This window comes from Atractosteus spatula, chromosome 23 (assembly GCF_055471065.1).
Source record: "Atractosteus spatula isolate fAtrSpa1 chromosome 23, fAtrSpa1.hap1, whole genome shotgun sequence".
Classification (NCBI taxonomy): Eukaryota; Metazoa; Chordata; class Actinopteri; order Semionotiformes; family Lepisosteidae; genus Atractosteus; species Atractosteus spatula.
The window spans coordinates 13,478,008-13,502,692 of NC_142728.1; the positions used below are offsets into that span (position 1 = coordinate 13,478,008).

Genomic DNA, 24,685 nt, shown 5'->3' on the forward strand with positions numbered 1-24,685 from the left:
CAGGATTCTCCAATAAGAATTGAAGAACGAAATCCTTATTTAGTAAGACAGTAATTGGCAGAAATAATTATTCAGATATACAAATATATGATAAACAATGACAGCAAAAAAAATGGAAAGATTTAAGCCCTCATGTACACTGCGTTGTGAATTTTATTTGTACTGTAGGTGAGGCTTTATAGAGCAGAATTTTCACTTCTAACTAAAGGAGGTGACAACCTAACCACCAGCAGAGTTTTGCCGAGTGTGCGTTACAAAAATGTAATAAGCAATACATGTTATGGAGCAATCTACCCTCTGAGATCTGAGAGGACTACACTTGTAGTTTACAGCACAGATTAGCTAAACTATGCCACCTTACCCTTACACAGGTGCATAGTATAATGAAAAGTGTTTCTCATTAGTCACTCAGGTGCATTATATAAATAGGACAGAAGATAAGACAATAGACAGTAACACAATAGCAATAACAGTAACATGTAATAACATAACATAAATAACATGTAATCAAGTAATCGAAACTGTGCAAAATTCCGCAAACAGAGAAAATATAACAGGACAAAAACAGTGCAAGGTAATTCTTGGAACAGTGCAAAAATAATATGGTTAAAAATAGTATGGTTAATTAATAAATATTAAATATTATTACGACCGGTACAGTTTTACTGGGCTATCGAGGGGACAGTACAATTTTGGCTTACATGTGTGTGTAGTGGTGTAGGAGTACAGTCATTGTGGGTACAGGAAGACGTTAGGAGAGATCATAATATGGTGGGAGGGAGTGGGGGCGTCACCAACTTGACAACTCTGGGGAAGAAGCTATTTTGGAGTCTAGTTGTGTGCGACTGGAGTGACCGGAACCTTCTGCCAGATGGTAGGGGAACAAACAAGTTATGACTGGGGTGAGTGGGGTCAGACATAATTTTGGTGGCTTTTTTCAGACTCCTGGTGTTGTATATTTCCTGGATGGATGGTAAGGCACTGCCGATGATGTGTTGGGCAGTTTTGACCACCCGCTGTAGTGCCTTACAGCACTGATTGCCTGATTGGTTGTGCAGGAATGAGCAACGCCCAGCAAAACTCTTGTTAGTCTGTTCAGTTGAGGACAGTGTTCATGGTGCTCTCTCGCTCTCTCTCTGTGCAGGTAAACCTCGGGCTCAGCTGTGCCGCAGAAGCTGGAGGGTACAAATCCGTGTTCATCCCATGAAACACGTTTTGTGTTTCAAAATCCGTAGTTAAGATGTAATCTTGCTTTTGTCCAGCTGTAAGAGCTGCGTGCCTGCATTTCGGGTCTGTCCCTTGTTTAATTCTGTTCTCCTTTTGAAAGCTTCAGATTTGCTGCTCAAGATTTGCGCTTGCTTGATTGAGAGGGCTGCTTCTGTGTTCTTAACACTTAACATCTCCTTCAGGTTTCTTCTGATAAGCTCAAGTTACTTTTTGGCAGTGTAATGTAGCAGTGAAACATAATTACATATACATTAAAGATTACTTCAGTGCACCTTTAATGCAAGGCATCAGATGCTGTTGAAAACTGTAAAAATGTTATTACAGTACTTAAAGTAACACATAGCACCATACTTGATTTTGCATTTTTCTTCAGTTTATTGTCATGTTCCTCTTTTCTTGCCTTCTTTTTAAAAGTAAAAGCCTTTTTCACTGTGCCATAGGATTTGGCATTATACAACGTTACAGTGAATGTTCCTCCAGTCCTTTTATGATCTTGGATAATCTGTCCCGGTTGCATCAGCTGGCAGTTTCCTCCATGAAATCTGCAAATAAAGCAAGAATGAGGAGGTGGGGATGCTAGGAAACACATCTGAAGCAGCACAGTTGTTAAGAGGAGACAGGAGGGGACACCCTTGCAAAACTGTAACCTGGGAGATTAAGGAAGGGAATCGGTATTGCTGGGGGCCGAGAGGGTTTAATCTGATTAATCCTACCCTTGGTTTCGGAGAACCCTGGTCACAGCTGGCTAGTGACATATGATCCCGGTCACAGGCCTGAACAGCTGGTTTGAGTTCCTAGGGTTTATTTGGTGTGTTGCTGGTAGCAGTGAGACCCCGTCTGGGGCTGGAGAGTGAATTTCTCCAGGGAAGTGACAGGTGAACAGCCTTTCCTTTCTGTTGTGGTTTGCAGGGAGGCCTTGTGAAAGGAAGATGCGATCGTGTTTGTCTTCACCCCATAGTATTTCCATACTTTCCTGTGTCTGTTCTCACAAAAGGGGCGATACTGTATTTGTCTTCTCACGGCTATAAACACAGCATTCTGTGCCCTTTTTTGGGAGAGAATTGGAGGGCGGGCAGACTTTGAAGTCTGCGTTAGTGGTCTGATCACGAAGGGGCTTTGTGCTTAATACCCCTTTCATCAGCATCTGTTGGATTTTTCACGGAAGAGCCCAAGAGCCTTTTCTTATATTTCCTTAGAGGGCTGAGAAAAATCTGGATTCTAAAAATAACCTGACCTGAAGTGGCATTCAGTTCGGAGACGTGCAGGAAGGCCTTCCCAGGCAACTTGTTTTAAATGCCAAACTTTTGGACGGGTCACACACGGCAACTTATTTTATGCTGGCTTGGCAAGGGAAAAGATCTCACCGTTCGAGCACTGTAAACACCGCTCCGCACCCTGTACTCATTCGGCACACACTGAAAAAGGTTGTGCATTCAGGGGGGGATGGAATTTGTGTACGGAGAGGTGGCTCCTGGAGGTTGTCTGCGTAGTGCAGTTCTGTATTCAGTCGGGTAGATTTTACAGGGCTTGATGGAGGAAAGCTAAAAGCCTCAAGAGCAGTTTTTCGTTTTTTTAAGAGAGGTTAATCTTATCCATTGCCCAGGAAAATGGCCCGTTACTGGAATGAAATGATCACATTCCAGATGTCGGCTATAGTGAGGTGTTGCACATCTCTTTGGTTCGCAGGTGGGGAACACTGGCTGCGACTCCTGGTATTTCTGCTCTTCTGTGGTCCAGGGAGGCTGATGTGTTATTAACTGCTCTCTGATTGTGACCGTCAGCTGATTACTTCATGCCTTAATCCCACCCTTATGGCCTGCAGGCTGTGCCTTGGTTTTTTTTTCCTGGGTGGCAGCACCAGGAACTTAACCTGGGGTTTAGACGACAATCCGTTTCTTTTAACCGTTAAGATAAAACTTTTTAAATCCACTTTTAAAATAACTGCAATCGTACATTGCTATGAGCTGTGTGAGAATACTCGGGCTAATACATAGCTCCTAGAATATTCTGACTAACTGCCAGGAGTTGAGCAATTCCAGTAATAGTACTGTCATTGATCTCCGCGCTGTAATGAGCAACGCCCTAATTGAAATGTAGAGAGTGCTTTTCTGGTAGGATGTGGACGAAGCATTCATTACAGGACAGTACAAAATGTACCTTGTTTGATATCCGGAAAGATTCTATATCTTTAGCTTCACTAAAGATGCTATAGATGCAAGTAGTGCTAGCCAAATATTTTCAGTTATTTTTCAGTCCATCTGTATTTAAAACTGGAAATAATTGCATTGTTTTCTCCCTGATGTCTTGTGATCGCTGTTGTTTTAGGACACGGGATGAACTGGATATCCGGCGTAATACTGTGAGGAGCAAAATGGAAAATGTCATATGGCTTTGCCCCCTTTAATGGCATCTGTCACTCTCCAGATGTTATGGGGCAGCAGTGTGGAGTAGCAGTCTGGGTTCAAATCCCAGGCTAGTTCCTGCTGCTGCTGTGTCCTAGAGCCCAGTAAAATACCCAGCTGTCTAAATGGGCGCAGTGTCTTTTTGGATAAAAATGTCAGCCAAATAAATATATAACTCGAGAATGATTCGTTTTAAGGTAACTGGAAAAAGTGATCATTTTGACTGGTTGCACCAAGTATCTAGTTTAATGTATTGCAGACTCTTCGGGGCATGTGGCCACCCCTGTCCTAGAGGCATACATGTTTTTCCCTGTTTGTTGTTTATTCTTATTTTAATGACTGAATACAGTTAGCCATGCCCCATATCCAACATGCAATTGTTTCAATTCTGTCTTTTGCTACCCCAGTTTGCATGGGTTGTGAAGATTTGTGATTTGTACTTTAAAGAAATGAAATCCTAAGTCGGGACAGTTAGTGTAATTACAGCCAGGGCTGGGCGATATGGCCAAAAACATTATCACGATTAAAAATGTTCATATCAGTCGATATCGATAATTATCACGATAAATGTCAAATCGTATTTCTTTCAAGTTTAAAGGCAGATTTTTGCTCCTGAGTGAAAGTTGAGGAAACCAGACAGTTAATTGGTAAATTAAACAGCTCTTTATTTTAAGAACACAACAAACACGTGCTAAACAGCAGAAACATTAAACAAATCTGAGGTAGAGAGTATTCAAGTCTTTTTTATGTCAAAATATGCATGAGTAAAATTGACAAAATAAATATCTTAATAGAAAAAGCTCACTAGTTTTTTTTAATTGGTTTTGTATAACCATCCGGTATTTTCCACAGTTATCATGTAAAAAATTATGAAATGAAACATATTCTCACACAAGAAAAAGCCCCCCATCCCTCACCCCAAAAAACAAGGTTTACATATATCTACATTTTTTATTATGTATTATTATATATATTCCTATATAGATTTATATATTATTTCATATGTGTATTTCTTGGGGTTAGAATATACTTTAGATTTGAATTGGTTAAATTAACCTACATTCATAAAGTAGTCATGAAATTAAACAGTTATTACCTTTATCTTTCATTATTTCACAAAATATCATTTCAGATAATATTAATCCTTCTAATTTTCTAATCTTCAAAAGGCTTACTCTGATTCCTTATTGTATATGTTATCCATTCCATTTCGTAAACGTAGTCTTGCCGTAACAGTTATTCGTAATATTCTAAGGAGAAGTTTGTCTGTTCCGGAAACAGCACCCGTGGAGTTCTTCCAAGAAGAAAGTAGTTTGGGCACAGAGTTGGCATTTATAAATTGATTCCATGACTTAAATAACTTCATCCCAGAATTGTTTAAAAATAGGACAAAAATGGGTGTGATGAGCTTTAGTCTTCCCACAATTTTGTCAATTATATGACAAATTATATTTAGCCTGTATTATGTGAGTTTTAAAAAAATATAATCACAATTTTCCCTGCAAATTCCTTCCAAAACCAATAATTAGCTGTTGTACACGTATTCCGAGAAGCATCATTCCAAACATTAGAAAGTGATTCTGCTTGTAGCTCTTTTCCCCATTTGGATAGAACCTTATATTCTCCTACTTTTACTCCATCTCCCAACAAATACTCAATTGACCCAACTCAATCTTAGCTTTGGGCTTGTCATACGTTTTTGCTATAGACTGAATCAAAGGATGAAAGTCACCAAATGTTTTCTTAATTCCCTGAACCTTTGGAATGTGACTTCTAATATGCAAGTGGTTAAAGAAACTGAGAATTTGGGTGATTGAATATTTTAGATAAATCCTCAAATGAGTCTACCCTTTTATCTGTGATTATTTGATGATTCCCCTATCCTCTATCTACCTATAACTTAAAACTTTTATGTCATGCATTTGGTTTCAATTCTGGGTTGGTTTTAATTCAGATTTTTACAAACAGAAACCCATGCTTGTATAGTATTCTGAATACATGCATTTTTTTTGCATTTTGTTTTGAAGAATTATCTAATTTTGGCAGAACGAGGGGGCCAGTAATCGATCTACCCAGAGGAATTGTGGTGGGAGAAGAAAAAGATAAAATAGTAATCTGTTGTAATTAATGCACCCGAAATATGTAAATTGGTCAGTTCCAGCAGTAAAGGAAGATATAAAATAATATGGAGAAATTTTTGGATATAGACTAAATGTAGGAAAACCAGAGGCTATGACACTGGGTCAAACAGTGCCTCAATATATTAAAGTTTAGGTTTAGATGGGATCGAACAATGAAGTACCTTTGTGTTAGAATTCCACAAAACTTATCAGACTTATCTAAATATAATTCTGAGGTACTGGAAAATAAACCTAAGGAGAATTTAAATGGAATCTGTTGCCCATCACAATCACAGGAAGAGTTGAAGCCATTAAAAAGGAATATACTTCCAATGTTTGTGTTTCTTTTTCTGAATTTACCAATAAGTATACTCAGGTTTTTAAACAACTGGATAAATTGATGAGTCGGTTAATATGCAGCTGGCAGAAACCAACGGTCTGCTTCAAGATTATGTCTAAAGTCTAAAGAAATGGGTGGATTGGCACTACCAAATTTAAGTAATTATCAATTATGAGTACACATAAAACCTATTTTAACAAGGATGCAGTAGAAGCACATTAGTTTTGAACTAAAGTAGGGTACAGGTATTCCCTTCTTAACAGGATAGATGCACTCTAGAAAAGCATTGTGTAAAGTCAAATTGTGTCCAGTCCACTCATTTATCATTTTTACTGCTTCATTATGATTCTTATTTGGTTAAAGCTTTTAGTTTCTGACATTTTTAATGTGTGGGTTAGGCTTGAACGTCTTTTACAGAGAAAGGTAATAATACAGGTAAGTTAATGAAGTGTGGTTGTGTGACGATGGTAGTAGAGTAGGAGGACAAAGTGCAGACTCACAGACAGACTCTGCAGACAGGGAGAGGACTAGAGGTGCAGCACTTGTACAGCTTCACTTAATTTTCGCCGCATTCGCACAAAATGTTTTGTAGCGCTGCTTAGCCCAAGGCGGTAGCACAGACAATATCCCGTGTTAATTTTGTGCTGGCACAGTGCACTTAACAGCTTTGAAGCAGAATGCAGTAATGCAGTAATTAGTAATTAAACTGATAGTAATATGATCTTGGGCTTGCTCAATGCAATAGTTTTGGAGGGGTATGGGGAGCATTATTTGACTGCATTTGGAAGAAATCCCAATGTATACCCCCACTGTTTGAGAAACCAATCATATTGGAATATTCAGAGGTTTCTTTTAGCATAATGTTAAAATTCTGCACTTTTATATGGAGCACTTTGATGTGAATAGACATCTATAAAGGTGCACGTTTCTTGTCATCTTGGACCTCTCCCACGTTCTGTAGCAGTCATATACATGTGTAATTTTGTATTGCAGATTTACATAGGGAATTTTCTCCTCCACCAGTATTTTCTTAATTCTTTAATTTGCATGCTGCTGGTATTTTCTGAAAAGTTTTGCAAATGAGCTCGTAATGCAAGCTTCAGTTCCACAAAGAAATCAATGAGGGTTATTTATGGCATACCTGATGTCTTTGAATGTGTTCTTGGGCTGTCTTAGAATGGCTTAAGCAATGGACATGACATTGCTTATCTTTTTTGGGGTATTTTTAAAATATTAACGTGGCAAGCATATGTATTGCATTAAGGTTTAAGATATTGGATGCAATTTGGAGCATTCCATAAAATAGCAAATAAAGAACAGTTCCTTCTACCTAAACCCATGTTTCATGTATTGACTTCTTTCAGAGAGAAATCATCACCAATATTTGGACTTTTTGATTGTTGTTTTCTGCAGTACCATGTCCATACAGTGCATTTCAATTCTGTATGGAAAATGACTTCTGTATAGCATAAACGTGGCCTATTGTAATACTTATTATAACCCTAAAACTACACATTTGCCTTCAAGCTATTCAGTACAACACCCAACACAGGATTTAAAGTTTAAAGCTGCAGTGCTTTGTGTAGATCCCCTTTTCTGAGAAAAGAGTGTGCATGCGCACTGCCTGTTGAAATTCTACACACCCTTTCCAAAGTAACACATTTTGTATCCTAATAGCCTAAAATCAAATCGCATTAAATCAACACGCATTTGCCCTTTATTCAGATTTTAACACACAATGTTGACATTTGAAAAACAAATGTTCAAACATTCTGAAAAGTTATTACAAAAGAAGTCCTTGGAATTTGGGTGCACACCCTTGAATTAGTTGTTGCAATGCTAGTAATAAGTAGGGGTTTAACCAGTTTAAAATAGGCTCAGTCCACATCGTAACCACATCATTAGTCAAGTATTTAGGGCAGGGTTACTGATTTAAACCAGTTTTAAATAGAAACTAGATTTTTATCTAATCCAGGTGACATGAATATAATAATAATAATTCCTTACATTTATATAGCGCTTTTCTGGACACTCCACTCAAAGCACTTTACAGGTAATGGGGACTCCCCTCCACCACCACCAATGTGCAGCATCCACCTAATTAATAATAATTAGGAATGATTCATTATTAAGAATAATTAGGAACTAATAGTTAGAGGTAGAAGTTAATTTCATGCTGGAAAATGAAAGGGAAAAAAAAATATTTTGGATTAACCTCTCCCTCTTCCTTTGCAACACGGAGCTATGCAGAGCCGTTAAATCGGTGAGGACCCTTTTGGTCTGCAATGTAGCAATTGTTTTACACGATCTGTGCAATGGGTAGAGCTGAAGTTGGAGCAGCAAGTCACACTTTGACAGCACCTGCAGGTTCGAAATGTCCAATTTCCGTTTCAAAAACATCCTCTTAGTTGGGAGGAGAGCCACAGCCAATTTGCATGCTCGTGTGCCAACTGACAAAACGTCTCCTGTGTTAGTCATTTTTTTTAGTCTTTTCGCAGAACCGTCTCTCGGCATTGCACAGATGAAAATGAACTGATGATCTAAAACTCCCTCTCGTAGGTCCAGCATTCTAACATTAACAACAGCAACCGTTTCAAATAGTAGACATACATCAATGTTTTTATGATTTCTTTTTCTAGGTGCTTTTAGAATTTTTTCCTCATTCATGAGCTGCGATTGGCTTAGCAGCTATGGATGACAAGGCCTCAGTTGGGAAAATTAGCGTTTCTTCTGGCTCGGTTTCCACCCTAAACAGTGAGGATTTTGTCTTGGTTTCCCGGCAAGGGGAGGAAACGCCGTCTACACATAACAGTAGTGATGATGAAAAAACAGGACTGAAGGTAAGAGCTCTCTGGGTGTAGATTTAGACTCCTGGATCTGAGTTCCTTCCTCATGTAAACCGTCTTCTGTTTGGCCATGGATGAACTGAGCTGTGAGGCCGAGACACAGGCAGGGTGGAGCAGCTCCCAGGTCTGCTTTGTTTCTCACTCGAGTTTTGCTTTGCAAACTTCGTTTTGTCTTTTATCTTTTGGGTGGGAGTAGAACCTATTGTGTTTCTGTCTTTTCCAAATGGGTGCCAATGAAATGCTTTCCACTGTGATGTGGAAAGTTCTTAAAGACCGTGTCTGTTACATAAGCAGACTCGTTGCTGGGTATTTAGATATACCCATGGCACAAACCCCTCATTGTCGAAAATGAAAAGGCCTTGTGGACCGTACGGTGTGCAGGACCAAAGATACATCTCACTTTCTTTCCGTTGAGCCACCTGGCTCTCAAAGTAAGTGAGTGTTGGGGAAAATTGCCCACCTCTATGTTATAATAAGAGATTTATATATTTCATACACACTTTGGTTGAATTGAATTTCTTTTTATTTGTATTGAATTTCACGCTGCTCGTACCATTTCGGCCACAGTGCCAGGCTTTTTTTAAAATACAGCCGTTGGCGTGCCTCAACCCATTCACAGCTCATCGCTATAAATGATCCTCCTTATGTTATTCATGCTCATTTGTAATGAGAAACACGCTGCCTTCTGAGCAAGAGTTGTGGGTCTGGTACCCTCTCGTTTCATCCATGGTCAATTAGATTTGGTTTACATAAACATGGAACTTCAGATCGGCCTGAACTAATCAATTCCAAGCTCGAACGCCTCTAATGTCCTCTCTTGTTTGTGAACCTGTTCCTAGCTTTTCCCTAAATCTGAATTAACATTCTCTTAATATACTTTTGCGCTTATCTGAACCCTGTTGAATCCCCACCTCTCCCCTGCCTTCTGATTCCGAATGCCTTCCTCCCGGAGTCTGGGGATGTAGTGTTATGAGGCATGCCAGCTCACCACTCTCCTCTGGTGGTACCTTCCTCTTTTCCCACTCTTTTGGATTTAAAAAAAAAAAAAAATTGGGCTCTCAATTAACGATTTTAGAGGGCAGTCCTGCTTTTTCATTTTCCTTCTGGTGTGCGTCTGTGTTGTTTGCACTGTGGTCTCTCTGCACTTGCCTTCTGCCTGATCAATAATTCACCTCCTGACCTTTTCCGTCGTCTCGTTTTGTCCTCCCCGGTCGCTGTATTCATTTAAGCGGATGTCCTTAGTCTCTTGCACTTCGGAATCATCCGGGAGGTTGCTGGCTTTTCCGGCTGCCCAGGAGACCTTGTCTAGGTCTTCCTACAGCTGTCACTTGGCCAGCAGCTGCCTGTGTGTGACTCCTTTCTGCAACGGCATCTCTAAATCGATACAGAAGAGGGATCCCTCCTTTTGCCTGCGAAGGACCTTTGTGGATTGGTTTGCATTGTCTTCCGATGATGTTTTTGAGGTCCTAATTAAAACCTGTTGTTCTGTATTTTTTTTTTTTATCCACCTGTACTAATGCCCTTGTTTCCATCACATATTGTGATGCTATAATTTGGAAGAAGTGCTGGATCTGATCCACGGAGGGTTACTTTTCTTTCTGAAGACTGGAGCCCCAGTTTCATCTCTGGATCAAGCCGGTGCTGAAGTAGTTAAACTGTCCACCATTGAACTTGAACCGCTGAAACTCATGTGCCGTCTTGAGAGATGCTTCGACTGTAGGCGAAGACAGAGCCCGGACTGGGGTTTTGGCTTACGGGGGCTGACAGGACACAGTGCCAGGAGGCAGCTCAGACAGAACTCTATCTGTGTTGGATTAACTTCTGTCACTATGGGAGGTCTGCAGGGCTTGTAAATAAATTAAAAAAAACAGCAGAAATATCAAACCACTAAATATACTGTAGTGGTGGACAAAGGTTGTACATGCCAGCAGAGTTGTCTAGATGCTCAGCTCAGCCAGACAGTGCAGGTCAGTGGCGGACATCAGTTTAGTCTGGTCTGGTACAGACAGCTCTGTTTTCCTTTTTGCACCGGTTAGGACAAACCCTCATGACCTCAGTCTGCCCGTGAAGAGCTTCATTAGACTGTTTAAGAGTTTGTAGAGGGGGGAGCGGGCGTTTGTATTAAATCTGTTTCTAAAGTGCATGTAGCTCACATTTTAATTTGTCTTAGATAAAACGCAAACATCTAGCTTTTTATTTCTCGTTCTTTACAGTAAAGCAGCTGGGGAAATAATTTACTTCTTGGTGTTCTGTTTCGCAGGCTGTTCTTTTCATTTAAGTGGTGTTTACAAGTTTGATTCATACCTGCAGTGATTAAGGAACCTGAAGAGTCAATATGTAGAATTTTCCTGAATTGAAGGATATGTTAAAATTATCTGCTGAGCAGGTAACATAAGAATTAGTAGTGTACAGTACTTTGTGTTCCTTGCATAATAAACTTATGCCAGTTTGCCCCACAAGATGGCGCCATTGTATAGTATATAATTCCCAGTTGCTGCATTTTTCTCAGCTTCTAGCCTAAAAACTAGGTTAGCAGTCTTTGCGCTAACATTATTCATTATGTAAGCATATAAAATTGTCAAATCCAAATTTTCTAGTTCCACAGTTTTGTCCAGAAACAGTAGAATTTATCTGATACCGCTTCAGATTGAGATTGAAATTCCAGTGATAATTTTAGGTTTAAAAGTAATACAATAAATGCTATAAAAGGAGAAAGAATGTTAAATTCAGCCTTTGGACTTAATTTCCTTAGAGACACCTGAACAGATTGTCTCTTGCTTTGTTATTCATGTAAGATGTTATAAGTGTAAGATTGTACCAATATTTTTATAGATGCTGAGGAATAGATTTGTCTTAAATGCTTGTTCAAAAATTCAGAGAAGGGTATTTATAGCAGTGACCCATCCCTGACCAAAACAGCGGTGAGGACTTCAGTTCCTGACTGTAAAGTAGTATCAGACCAGCCCTTTTCTTCTTTGTTCTGTGCTATGGTAAAAAAGGGTGGATGTATAGTAAGTAATCCCATAAGAAGCATTATTGCTCGTGCATTGCTGACAGCAGTAGCAGACCTGGCTGATGTGTAAATTCAGACAGCCTGATGGGTTTATATTCCCCAGATCTCAATCTTATTGTCCACATGAAGTTAAGTTGGCTGTGTGGTCTGAAATCTCTGCCCCTGGAGCCAGAATGACTCGCTGTTATAGGTATCCTCCATTTTTGGGGGTAAGATAGCATGAATGTATGTATAACCTCAGCACCAGCAGCCAAAAGTAATACAGCTGCAGAGTAGATGAGATCTGATTGCTTCAAAAGAGAACAAATAGAAAGGTTGAGAAATGCTGACAAGGATGTTCCTGTAAATCACACTTGTGTGATGGCTACCTGATCTATGGCTGCAGTATATTTCTTTAAGTGATCTGGGCCTTCAGACTCTTCCAAGCAATGGCTAGAACAGTTTAGAATGCATTGAAACTGCAGTACATCCAGGAAGCGCTTTTCTTAAGACTGTGAGCTCTTAAGCATAGTGGTGAGGACTTCCGTCCTTTGGGGACTTCAGTGCTTGACTGTAAAGTAGTATCAGACCAGACCTTTTCTTCTCTGTGCCATGCCATGGTAAAAAAAAGGGGCGATGTGCAGAAAGTGTCCCCACAAGAAGCATGCCAAGATTGGTGGATTAAAAGTCTTGGTTATGTGCTGATTTTTGACTATTTGAAATAGTTGTGCCTCCAGATTTTCACTTTTTTTCTGGAGTTTTTAGATTTTTTTTACACTGTTCATTTGCTGATCATTGACCAAAAAGAGCTCAGAAGAGAGACTGGAATTTAATAAGTGTTGTATCCGTTTACTTGTTCGCTGAGGCCTTTTTATCCAAATCAACTTGCTTTTGTACCCATTTATACATCTCGGTATTTTACGTTGGCAATCTGAGTGTATGTTGCTCAGTGATGCAACAGCAGTGCCTCTCTCTGGATTTAAACACAACCTTCCAGTTAGGAGTCTAGAGGTCTGATCACTCCTCCACACTGCTAGTTTTGTTGTTGTAGACTGTGGAGGAGTATGCAGGCAGCTGTTGGTCATATCTAACTCTTCAGTAACCTTTTGCTGTTGCAGCTGTGTGAAGCAGCACATTCTTCTGTAATGAATATAGTTTAAATAGGCCATGCAGCAGAAATAAACATTCTCACGTCTTGAAAACACCCTATAGCTGTAGTTAAATTAGAACACAGTACATGATGTCTCTTAAAGGGTACAACCACAGATGTTAAGATATAGAACCTATAAAAAAGATTTTTTTAAACAAGGATACAGTTTTTGTTAAACAATATATACATTCATTCAACTAATACATCAAAATCTTATTTTATATTTCAGATATCTAAAAGGTTATTATTACCACTGAGAGTTATGTACAAAGCCATCACTCACTGATTTAGAGGTATCTGTTTAAATTCACAAGATCCTTGCAAAAGGGAGACAGTTCGTTAGTTATATGACATATCTATGCTGAAGGGGGTTGGAATTTCATCCAAACATTTTTTTATATTTTTGCTTTTTAACTGGGAAATAGTTATATGTATTGAATAACAACAGCAGCGATTTCTGAAATACAGTTGAAGGGAAAGCGACTTAAAATGTGGTCTGTTTTTCATTCTGTTACCTGAAAGTATTACATAGTGAATCGATGTTTTCTTTTTTCTTCTTATCAAATTGCAGAGTTGTAAAGATGAAGGTTTATCTTATGATCAAAAAAGGGACGACAAAATAAAACATTACCACAATACCTTTGGGTCCTAAAATATTATATATAAATAATATACAATATAAAAGAAAATATAAGTAATAAAACAAGATATCCATTATGATTATATTTGTTCTATAATTTTTTATAAGGTTTTTTACATTATAGTCTTGCTAGATTCCATTCCAGTCTCTGAATATATTAACACACACGCATATAGTCTTGGATCTGCCCCAGGAAGACATTAGTTATGCTTTTGTATCCAAGATTGCAAATACAGTGTGACCCCTTCCTCCCCTAAAATCAAAAGTAGAAATGTTTAAATTACAAGAAGGCCTTATTATTTACTCTGTGTCAGTTCAAGGGAAAGTTTAATGAAGTAACTTTGTCCCCTAAAGTTTAATAAAGATTGCCTTTACCTGTCCATCTTTTAAACCTTTTTACTTCTCACTTAAGATTTTATAAAAGCAATCCCTGAGCACGGAACCAGTGTTACTGGATTCCCAGATCCCTGAAGGTCATGTGTCTTCTGGTCACACTGGAAAGGAGCAGTTTCCTTTGACATGCAGATTTAAGTGTCTGAAAATCTGTAAATCTGTAAAATTATTTGGTGTAGCATAGTCCTGTCAAACAAGTAACTTTAAATTTCCATTTTTTTCATTTTAGCATTAATTGCTAAAGCTGTGGCCTTGAAAACATTAGGATTTGTGTTTTATCAACCATAGTATTAATAAGCCCTAGTAAATTAGTAAAGGTAAAAAAAAGTCTGTTTTTTTCTGTTTTTCTTAGGGAGGTGTTTATAGAGAGCCAGGAATTAGCAAGCAAACTAAACAGTGTTGTTTGTTACACAGGTTATTACTGAGGAAGGTGTCAGCTTTAAGGTCAGTTTATTTATTAATCTTTTCTCTGTTATCATGACAGTCCTGTCTGTGCTGTTTGCTCTTTGTGTTGATGGAGAGTAGCGTGTTTGTCTTTGCGAAAGGCCTGTGCAATCCTGAAATCAGAAACAGAGCTGTGCTGCAGTGCTTCTCGAATAACACATTATCAGCCAAACTGTGCTTCTGTGTAAAAATGTTAACTTGGACAGAGATTTGATATTTTACTAGGTAAGATTTTTTTATAAATAGCAGGTTAAGAAGAAACATTTATTCTGGGTATATAGTTTGTTGGAGACTGGGGATACCAGTACTTAAATCACACTCTTCTGTGAGTGGTATATACTGTATAATGTCTCTTAACAGCACCTCTAATGTAGGGTAGCTTTATTTAACTTATTTTTTGAATATGTGTATTATACACTAGCTCAAAATCCAAAGCAAGGTTTCTAAGGGGGGTTAGAATTAAAATAATCTGTGATGAGTTCATGTTAGGGCCATTTGGCCTCTTGGAACAATTTGGATGAAGCAGTAAAGATGAGGGTAGCTGATGATCTGAAGAGAAGGGGTTTATCCCTCATGATATATAGGAAATCCTCCTATCAACCTGAGCTGACTAATTGCCAGAAAAGGCAGGGACATAGATGTTTAGAAAAAAGGTCCCAAGACCTCCTTGTGACTTATTCTTAAAAGTGAAACAAATGCTTTTCAGCCTGCATGTTTTCCTCTTGTGTCTTCTTAAAATGATACTAACAGGACCTCGGTCAAAGCATTTCGCTCCAGTGCAACATTTTCCTTCACTTTTTCTCTGTCACAATAAAGCCCATGTGAAATCCTAGTGTCACTGAAAAGAGTACTATTTCAGTTTTTCACACCTCTTGATCGGCACGGATCTTATTCTGTCGTATAATCGCTTTCTGCCAAATGAACAGCAAGTTCCACAAAACGCTTTAAACCTGACCCCCCCCCCCAAAAAAAGTGTGCCTGCAATATTTGAGGGCTTGGCGTTCCTTTGGAAAGCGGGGGTGCTGCCTGGGGCTCCTGCAGTGCCTCGCCAGCCTGCGCGTCTCGGGTGACCCTGCCCCTCTGCTCGTGCCCCTCCAGATCGTGGGCAACGGAAGCGAGCAGCAGCTGCAGAAGGAGCTGGAGGATGTGCTGATGGACCCCTCGGAGTCGGACCAGGTCGCCGGCGGGGATCACGCCGAGGGGGGGCACCCCCTCTCCGTGGCCCCCCTCGAGTTCCGTTCGGGGTCAGCGAGCCCCCTGCCCAAACTGGAGATGGCGCTGCCGGTGAGATCCACGCAGGACGGTGAGTCTCTGGATGGGAGCCGAAGCAGCTCGGTGATCCGGGGGGATTCCGGACCGGGTCGACTGCTGTTGTGGTGTATGTGTGCTCTCCTTGGTGTTGGCGTGGGGTTTTCGGCACTTGATCAAAGCCATGCTTGTCCGTTTGCGCGTGCGCGTGCGCCCTGCAGTGGACTGACCTCTCCAGGGTCTAGTCCTGCCATGCTCCGTATTTTTTCCTTGGAATGAAAAGTCTCGGAACTGGAGATTCTTCCCTAGGGAAAAATGGCCCCTAAGGAGTGAGAGAGGACATTTTTACCAAACGACTGGTTGTGTAATTTTCACACCAGCCCAGTCAACCTCTTACGGCACACATACCGGCTAGCAAATGTTGTGAAATTGACAGATTTATCATTCCACTCCTAACCACTGCCTGGGATTTTAAGTTAATTATTAAGGAAAATAAACACACAAAAGATATGCCTAAGACACTCAAAATACTGCTGCCACAGTTTGTTTGCTTTGGATGTTGCCCCATGGGATTTTGCAGAACTCTTGATAGTCTTCCTTAAGTTGTTTAATGTATTAAATGGCATGGAAATACGTTAATAGAAAACATAAAAGGCATTAAATACTACCTTACCCAAAGCGTGAGGGTTAGCTGGAATTAGCTGCCCAGCGATACCGAAGCTGAATCCCTGGGATTCTTTAAGAAACGACTGAATGAGTTAGCTGGTAGCAGCCAGGTGAGCAAAATAGGTTGAATGGAATTTCCTCTTCTTTGCAGCTTGTTCTGAAATAATATCTTGGATCTTACTGAAGTGGTGTGCAAGACTGAAACTTCAAACCATTTTTTTTCCTCTTGTGTCAGTGAAAGTCTGCTATGCGTTACCCCCCAGCGTGGCCAAAATATTCTAAAATAGCAGCCATATCACCCTGCAACTCACAGCTGGCAGCCCCACTGAAGCTCAGCAGGTGTGAGCCTGGTCAGTACCTGGATGAGAGACCTCCTGGGAAAAACTAAGGTTGCTGCTGGAAGAGGTGTTAGTGGGGCCAGTAGGGGGCGCTCACCCTGCGGTCTGTGTGGGTCCTTATGCCTCAGTTTTTTTTACGGGAACACTATACTGTAAATAGGCGCCGTCCTTCGGATGAGACATAAAACTGAGGTCCTGACTCTCTGTGGTCATTAAAAAATCCCAGGGTGGTTCTCAGAAAGAGTAGGGGTGTTACCCCAGCGTCCTGGCCAAATTTCCCATTGGCCTTTACCAATCATGGCCTCCTAATAATCCCCATCTATGAACTGGCTCCATCACTCTGTTCTCCTCCCCACTGAGAGATGGTGTGTGGGGAGCGTACTGGCGCAGTCGGGCTGTCGTTGCATCATCCAGGTGGGGACTGCACACTGGTGGTGGTGGTGGGGGGATTCTCCATTACCAGTAAGGTTCTTTGAATGCAGCGTCCAGAAAAGAGCTATGCAAGTGAAAGGAATTTATTGTTATTATTATTAATTATGAATTCTGCAGGACCAATATTCTTAAACTCGAATCCTCTCCTGTCTTGAGCACATGTTCTGCTTATTTCATCAGCCTGTGGCACTAGCAGAGAAGACCAAGAGCAATTTCACACAGGAACAGCAAGGCCCTACAACACACAAGTGTAGCTGTTTATATTCGATCTCTCTTTGATCGTGGGTAGTCAGGTACCACAGCAAATTGTTTGAAGATTGCTTCATCTCGTGAAATTGGAGGTCACCCAGAATTCACAGTAGGTTTTGTTTCAAGAAAGGTATGCTTTCAGTGATGTTCACCCTGACTATACAGAGCTGACCAACAGGAGATGATGAAAAAGAGCTGTGAGAGCTCAATACTGATAGTCACAAAATATTTTCAGTAATTCTCCACACTCTGTGGAAAATTCCTTTTGCCTCATGTAGAACATAAAGCTCCTGACAGGAACAGGGCATTCAGCCATCGCTGTTCACTGGTTTTCTGTACGCAACAGAGAGGTCTTTTTAAAAACGTCTATATTACATTACATTAAAATGTCTACACTTAAACCTTTTCCATACGTCCTTTAAAAGCTAAAGCCATTTAATTGTTTACGATGTGCCAGCAACTGTGAGAGGAGGAAATCACAGAAAACGTAAGGTATTTTCGGGGTGTAAAGTTAAACCTCAAATTAGATACAAAACAAATCCAGGTAGCCCACCGTCCTGGGAATATTTGCAATTGCAAGACGAAAGATTGAGAGGAAAATTTCCGGGGCTGTTCTTTTACAGTATCAAACCATTCATTGTTCATTTTTGGCCACTAGGAGGATACCCAAGCTCTGTCAAAATCTATTTTCCATGGACAGGCAGGCTGATCGCCCAGATACCTTGATGAAAATTCCAGTTTGTTGTTTTCTTTCAGAGCTCAATCCAGCGTTTGCCAAAACTGCTACTACACCTTCAGACAGCCCTGAGAAAATGAATGAAATGCAGATTGTTCCCCTCAGAGCACTACAGAAAGGGCTGTTTTTTATTGTGCTTGTAATTTAGGACAGATATAAACTGGGCTGTTTTTCCTGCAGAACTGAAACGTATATAGTATACAGTTTTCTTGTTGTTCCTCTGAAATCACACCATTTTCTATTTCCTGTTAAGTTTATAGTAGTATTGTTGATTCATGATTACTGTAATATAATGATTTCCTTGTCAGTGTTCAGAATGTTCAGCAATGCATTTATCATATATCTCTGATACCGTCAAGCCCCGATTTTAATGTTCCTAGCATCCCTGGCGCCACTTGTGTGCCAGTAAATCCTTATTTCATTGATAAGACTTTCAGAAAGAATGCAGTGAACTTTGATAGAAACCATCCATCAGACATCTGCCACACTGTCCATCCTAACTGCTGTGGGTTTCCATCTCATATCAGATTTAATGCTAAGTGTAAGAGGTGCTTGATGAGTTTATTTTCCCCAGGAGTACAGGGGTTAATGTACAGTGTACCATGTGCACAGTAATTCTTTGGAAATAAGAAAGAAATGTAATGAAAGAGCCATTTGTTTCCTGGCACAGGCTGTCTTACATGGGCTGTCTCCATGGCTCAGAATTACGCAGGTCACATACACTGATCTGTTTGTGAACTGACCGTTGAAAACCTTAATGCAGTGCCTGATATTGAAAACAGTCCCCGTCACAAGACCTGCCTTCAGCGTAAACGAAGGTTTACTGCAGTATCTTCTCTTCATTACTAATTGCTTCTCCTAACTCAAAGCTGAAGGGTTGCATGAATTCCAGTGATTTCCAAATCACGAAAGGGGTAAATGACATCAGTCGGTGATGCACTTAAAAAGTGGAACATTTGGGTGATTTAAAGATAACTCTTTTGGGCTGTTGGATTTATCGCCCTTGACAATGTATTGCCCCTGCAACTCCTGCGCTGTGCCACAGTTTTTCCTCTGTGCTTAGCCATAGTCGCTCTTGGGGGAGCGCAAAGCGGAAACTGCCCCCCTTCCCCGCCTCTACGTGACCGGCCTTCACCGCTTGTGTCGACAGATGACTCTTCAGGGTCCCCCACCACCCCGGTGCCGGACGAGGACAGTGTCGTCTTCAGCAAGCTGACGTATCTCGGCTGCGCCTCGGTCAACGCCCCCCGCAGCGAAGTCGAGGCCCTGCGCATGATTTCCATTTTGCGGGGCCAGTGCCAGGTGCCTTTAGATGTGACCCTCTCAGTGCCTAACGTTTCCGAAGGGACAGTAAGGTAAGGGCGTCACACACAAGGCCTGGAGCAGGTGTCATTAGCGCAGCTTCTCTGGGGCGCATTTCTCACCAAGCTTCTGTCTGTGTCTGTCCGGCTTGCATTGGGGTATAAGAAATACTGTACTCATCATGGCCATCTCCCCTGATCTGACCGGTGCCTGTTGAGTGTTTATTCTCCGTTCTCAACGGGAAAGACAGAATCTGTTCCTTCCCTTGTGCCGCACTGTTGAGATACCTCACCATGTAGGGTGGAGAGGTGGCTCTGTGGCTCAGGATCTGCTCCAGTGGTTGGGAGGTTGCAGGTTCAAATCCCACAGCCGGCAGAGGAATCCTACTCCGTTGGGCCCCCGAGCAAGGCCCTTAACCCCTACTGCTCCGGGGGTGCTGTACAGTGGTTGACCCTGCATTCTGACCCCCAGCTTCTCTCCCTGTCTGTGTGTCTGTGTCTCATGGAGAGTAAGCTGGGGTATGCGAAAAGACGAATTCCTAATGCAAGAAATTGTATATCACTAATAAAGTGATCTTAGATAGTACAGGATTATCTTATTATAGCAGCTAAATAAGTTCTTCGGAGCTTCAGAACTAAATTTTAACTTGTTCAGGGATCATATGATATCTAGAAAAGAGTTATGGCTTCTGCTCCATCAGTGAATTGAGCTGTGTATGCGGGACATTCAGTCATTATGAGATAGAAACAGGAGTGAAGATCTCTAAGGAAATGGTTTTACATCTCTTGGTAATAATATTTAGACAGCATGGGACCAGAATTTGCAGAGTCTGCATTTATGAGCCATATTCTTTTTGTGCTGTATATTGTCATGTGCCAACTTTGCACATAGTAAAGTATAATATTTTCAGCAACACTGGTCTTATGGAGGAGGATTATGCAGTAGTTTATGTGGGAGAAACAAACATTCATGACCTTGGTTGAGAGTGAATGGACTTGGAGCAGTTTTTAAGAGCTGCTAGAGATATCCTGCCTTGTGCAGCAGGAACTGACAATCGTTTTCTCTGTTTCAGAGGTACACAGCACACTTGCTAAGTGGTTAGGGTTTCATTATCAAATATTGATGGAGGAGAGGAAAGGCATATATACGGGGCTATGTTCAAAAACTACATTTCATTTTCGGCTTGGGATAGTGCCACAGAATTGCTGAAGATATTCAGGGCGATTTTAGTCTGTGGTTTTACTGAGCGCTTTTTGCATCTTCATGCCATTCACTCATTCCGTTTTCTTAAAGTCGGGGGAAAAAAAATCCAACTTTTGTCATTGAGCTCGTTGCTGGTGTCCATTCATAAAACAGGCTTGTTAGCAGTTTTTTTTTCCCCAAGAATTGACACAATTGTTTTGAATACATTTTTGTAACTTCAGTTTTATGCGTGACACAGCACTAAAAGGGTCATTTACAGTCTTGGACTGCAAGTTGTGCTCTTCTTTAAGATTATGCATCTGAGGTCTGATTCAGGTTCCCCTAAAAATACTGGGAAAAGAAATCCTGTCTTCCCAGAGCATACCTTTCAATTCAAATGATTTGCACTATCTCTGTTTTGTCCTTTTCCTGCCCCTTACAGTTATTGGTTTAAGTCACCAGGTCTCATAATTGCTTTTTATTCGACAGGTTATTAGATCCCCAGACGCACGTGGAAATTGCAAACTATCCAATCTACAAGATCCTGTTCTGTGTGAGAGGCCATGACGGGACACAGGAAAGCGACTGCTTTGCTTTCACTGAAAGCCACTACAACGCAGAGATTTTCAGGATCCACGTCTTCCGATGCGAAATCCAGGAAGCGGTGAGTCATATGCTCTCTTTGGCAGAACGTGTCCCACTGACGGCCACTACAGGCGGTCACTAGAAACAGGGTTTCCTTTCTAACTACGGGATCGCCGTGCTGGGCTTTGGCACGACCACCTCCTGTGTTCTCTTGCTGATTGCTGATCTCTGGGTATTGGGTTATCATGGGGCGGAATTAGTCAAAAACCCACAATTCAATGGATTGGAATGGGTAAGAAGGGCCATCAGCTGGCAGCTCTGTTAAAGACTGCCTACCTCTGGCCATGGGAACCTAGAATTCTGCAAGTTTTAATGAAGTTTCTTTCATGCATGCCATCCAACTCAAGGCCTATGCACACTTAAGGTCCTAGGAGCAACGTGTTACGACTGTGCCTTCACTATCTCAAGTCTCTGTTTTATGGGCTTTTTGGAAAGGCTCCATGGTAGGGCACCTGTGTTTCCTGCATTGCAGGTCTGCTCAGTCAGTTGCTGTGGTGACAAAGGGACCAGCTCCGAGCACATATACAGATATGTGTCATCTATTGTTTAGCAAAACCGTTAAACCTGCCAAGCTTGTAACAGACATCCTACTTAGCAACATGCACTTATTGTGCGGGTTTAAATAAAAATTGTTTTTAGCTCGGTTCACTTTTGGGTGCTTGTGGTATTTAAAGTCAGAAGACATTACAGTACTGTAAATGATTAATTATGATGAGTAGTTATTGACTTTGTATATAGTTTTATGATATGTTCTTTTGTGAGCCTATTGTACTCTTACTCCTTATGAGCTGATTTAGTATTCATAGTTTTGCTTTTTTAATGTATGTGGGTGTATTGTTGGGAAAACATCAGTAGCACACAACTTCTCCACTGCGTTCACAAAACACACAAGCTGCAACCATGATCCATTTTATTTTTTTATTACTGCTTTGGTGTTTATCCAAAGCGACTTAATATCCATTTTGGCATCTGGGTGTTGTGCTTGAGAAATCTGTGTGAAGTACCGTGCTCAATGGCAGAACAGCTGTGTCTCACCTGGGTTTTGAGCCCACAACCTTCCAGTTACAAGTCCTGAACCCTGGCCACTGCCTCACACTGTTGCCCGTGTAGCAGGGTAGCCATGCTGGCTGAAAGAAGTTCTCATCGTAATTGCACTAGAAATCCAAAAGCACAGAAGAATAGGAGGAAACCAGTGGCTCTTTTGAAAAAGCTTGAATTGTTCTGGAAACTTCCTGCCCAGATGGGTGCTGTTGGCCAATGCTTGCCGTGTACGTTGCATTCAACGTATTTAATAAACCCATTCCACCTTAGAAATATCGCCAGACTACATCCTATGTTGATGGTTGACACTTACCCTACTCGGTGGGATATCTAAATCCACATTAAACATGTATGTCCAGAATCCTGACCAGGTCTAGTGTAAGTGATCACATTACTCCTGTCCTGGAGTCCTTGCACTGGCTTCCTGTCAGATTTTGTGTTGGCTTTAAAGTCCTCATATTTAGCTATAAAGCTCTATGTAATTTAGCACCTCAGTACCTCTCTGAGCTACTGTCATCTTACTCCCCGCCTCACAACCTTCATTCGTCTGATTCTGGTCTCCTGTCTGCTCGTTTACATTCTGTGGCTGACAGGACCTTCTCCTGCATTGCCCCAAAGCTCTGGAATTCTATCCCTGAGCGCTTTCAAATCAACACTTAAAACCTTGCAATTACGATTCCTGTAATTATGTAACACTGCTGTCTCCTCTCATTGTGTTTTTTTTTTCCTTACTGTAAAGAGTTTTGAGAAGCCACTTTTAAAGGCGCTATATAAAATAAAGATTATAATAAATTTTATTGTTATGGAGAAATGACCAAAAGCGATAAAGGATCGCGTCTCTTGACGCTCCTCCAAAAATAGCTCTCGCCTGTTATGATGTTTAGAGTCCTGCGTTCCTAACCACTCTCCAGACTGGGGTCCGTCACCATTTTCCCTTCTAAGCGAGTGGATTTGTTGCGGCAGGCGGCCGTACTCCAATATACGATTCTGGATACACAACCTTGAACACTCGTACAAATAAGAAGTGTGTTCAGTTGATGCATTTCAAGATTTTCCCTGAAGGGTTTGGATTGTTAATATGCAAGCAACTTTTCATTTCTGAGCGTTGTTGATTATTTGGCTTCTGTATATGAGGCGGTAATTACAAAGGTAATACAATTACGTGGAGGAAGACATTGGGAGCCGGCATCGTTAGTCTTTTTCAATTCTTGCGGCCACGCAACAATGAAAGCCAGTTTTTGCCCCGAAGGTTCCTGTTGGCAGGGCTTTAACTAATTGGGTGGCGTGCTAACACCAAACAGAACTGCATTAAATTCGGGTTGGCTGCATCCTGTTACGAAAAAAACGCGTTAATATTTCAGTAGACTTCTTATAAGCACGTACCATTTGCACGCTATCAGTTAGAGAATTTTGTTTTTGCTCGTTGAGGTGTCCATCCCATCAGTCTGAACGCGGTTTTCTGGGCATCTTTCTCCACTGTGTGGTTTTGTGCACGAGCCTCGTAGCAGAGATTTTCAGTAGTGAGGCCGCTTCTTCTGCCTAAGCGGGCAGAGAGGTAGGCTGCTCCACATTTTGAAGATGACAAGCTGCCTGCCACTGGTTTTGAATAATGCAGGCCAGCCTTGTTTTAATCCAAGCCGTGGGGAACATCGCTGGGCCTGTTCAGCACCCTTTTTTTTGAATGCTTGACTTGCCTGTAAGTCTGAAGCTCGCGTTAAAATATTCGGAGCTAACATTTCGGATGTAGACCAAGACATTTGCTCCTTCAGAGGTTTCCTAACCTTTACTTCAGGGTATTGGAAGAAGGCCTCTGTGGTCTTGAGGGGGCCTTTCTGTGTGAGTAGAGTTCGTCTGTGATGGTGTTTGGATACTGTTAAAGGTCATCGGTCCTGGAATCCAGTGCTTCCTGAGGTCACTGTCAGAGAGCAGCAGGAACTAGAGATTTGCATCCCATGGGGCAGATAGATTGGTTTTGGTTTTTTTAAAATTCCAGAAGCCATTGCTTGCTAAGAGCAGCTATAATGAAATTGCTTGTGTTTGTCTTTGTAGATGATTGGGTGGAGGAGACCGTGTTTTTTAATGTCCTCAGGCTGCGGATGTAATTCTTCCAAAATTTATGAGCAGAAATTTGTTTAGCATTGCATTTTGGCGTAATGAGGCCTGTTCCCTTCAGCCCATATAAATAGGGCCTCTGTTCCTGGTTGATACTCACCAGATAGACAGCACTAGTAATGGAGGGATGGGTGGTATTTACACAGCTGCATTTTCTTTGTCTTTTGTCTCCGGTGCTGA

The 24,685-nt window shown here is 41.1% G+C and overlaps 1 protein-coding gene across 5 annotated transcripts in view; it reads left to right on the plus strand.

The window, feature by feature from the left end:
• The window catches only part of rabgap1 (RAB GTPase activating protein 1), a 144,926-nt gene that overhangs the window by 9,587 nt on the left and 110,654 nt on the right, over window positions 1–24,685 (plus strand). For 3 of the 5 annotated variants that reach the window (XM_088940512.1, XM_088940515.1, XM_088940513.1), the window contains exons 2-6: window positions 8,729–8,929; window positions 14,525–14,554; window positions 15,653–15,857; window positions 19,374–19,578; window positions 21,197–21,371. In XM_088940512.1, coding sequence (XP_088796638.1) covers window positions 8,780–8,929; window positions 14,525–14,554; window positions 15,653–15,857; window positions 19,374–19,578; window positions 21,197–21,371 — 765 coding nt within the window. In that variant the 5' untranslated portion in view covers window positions 8,729–8,779. The remainder of the gene's footprint in view (window positions 1–8,728; window positions 8,930–14,524; window positions 14,555–15,652; window positions 15,858–19,373; window positions 19,579–21,196; window positions 21,372–24,685) is intronic. The other 2 variants (XM_088940514.1, XM_088940518.1) reach the window with 1 other exon arrangement.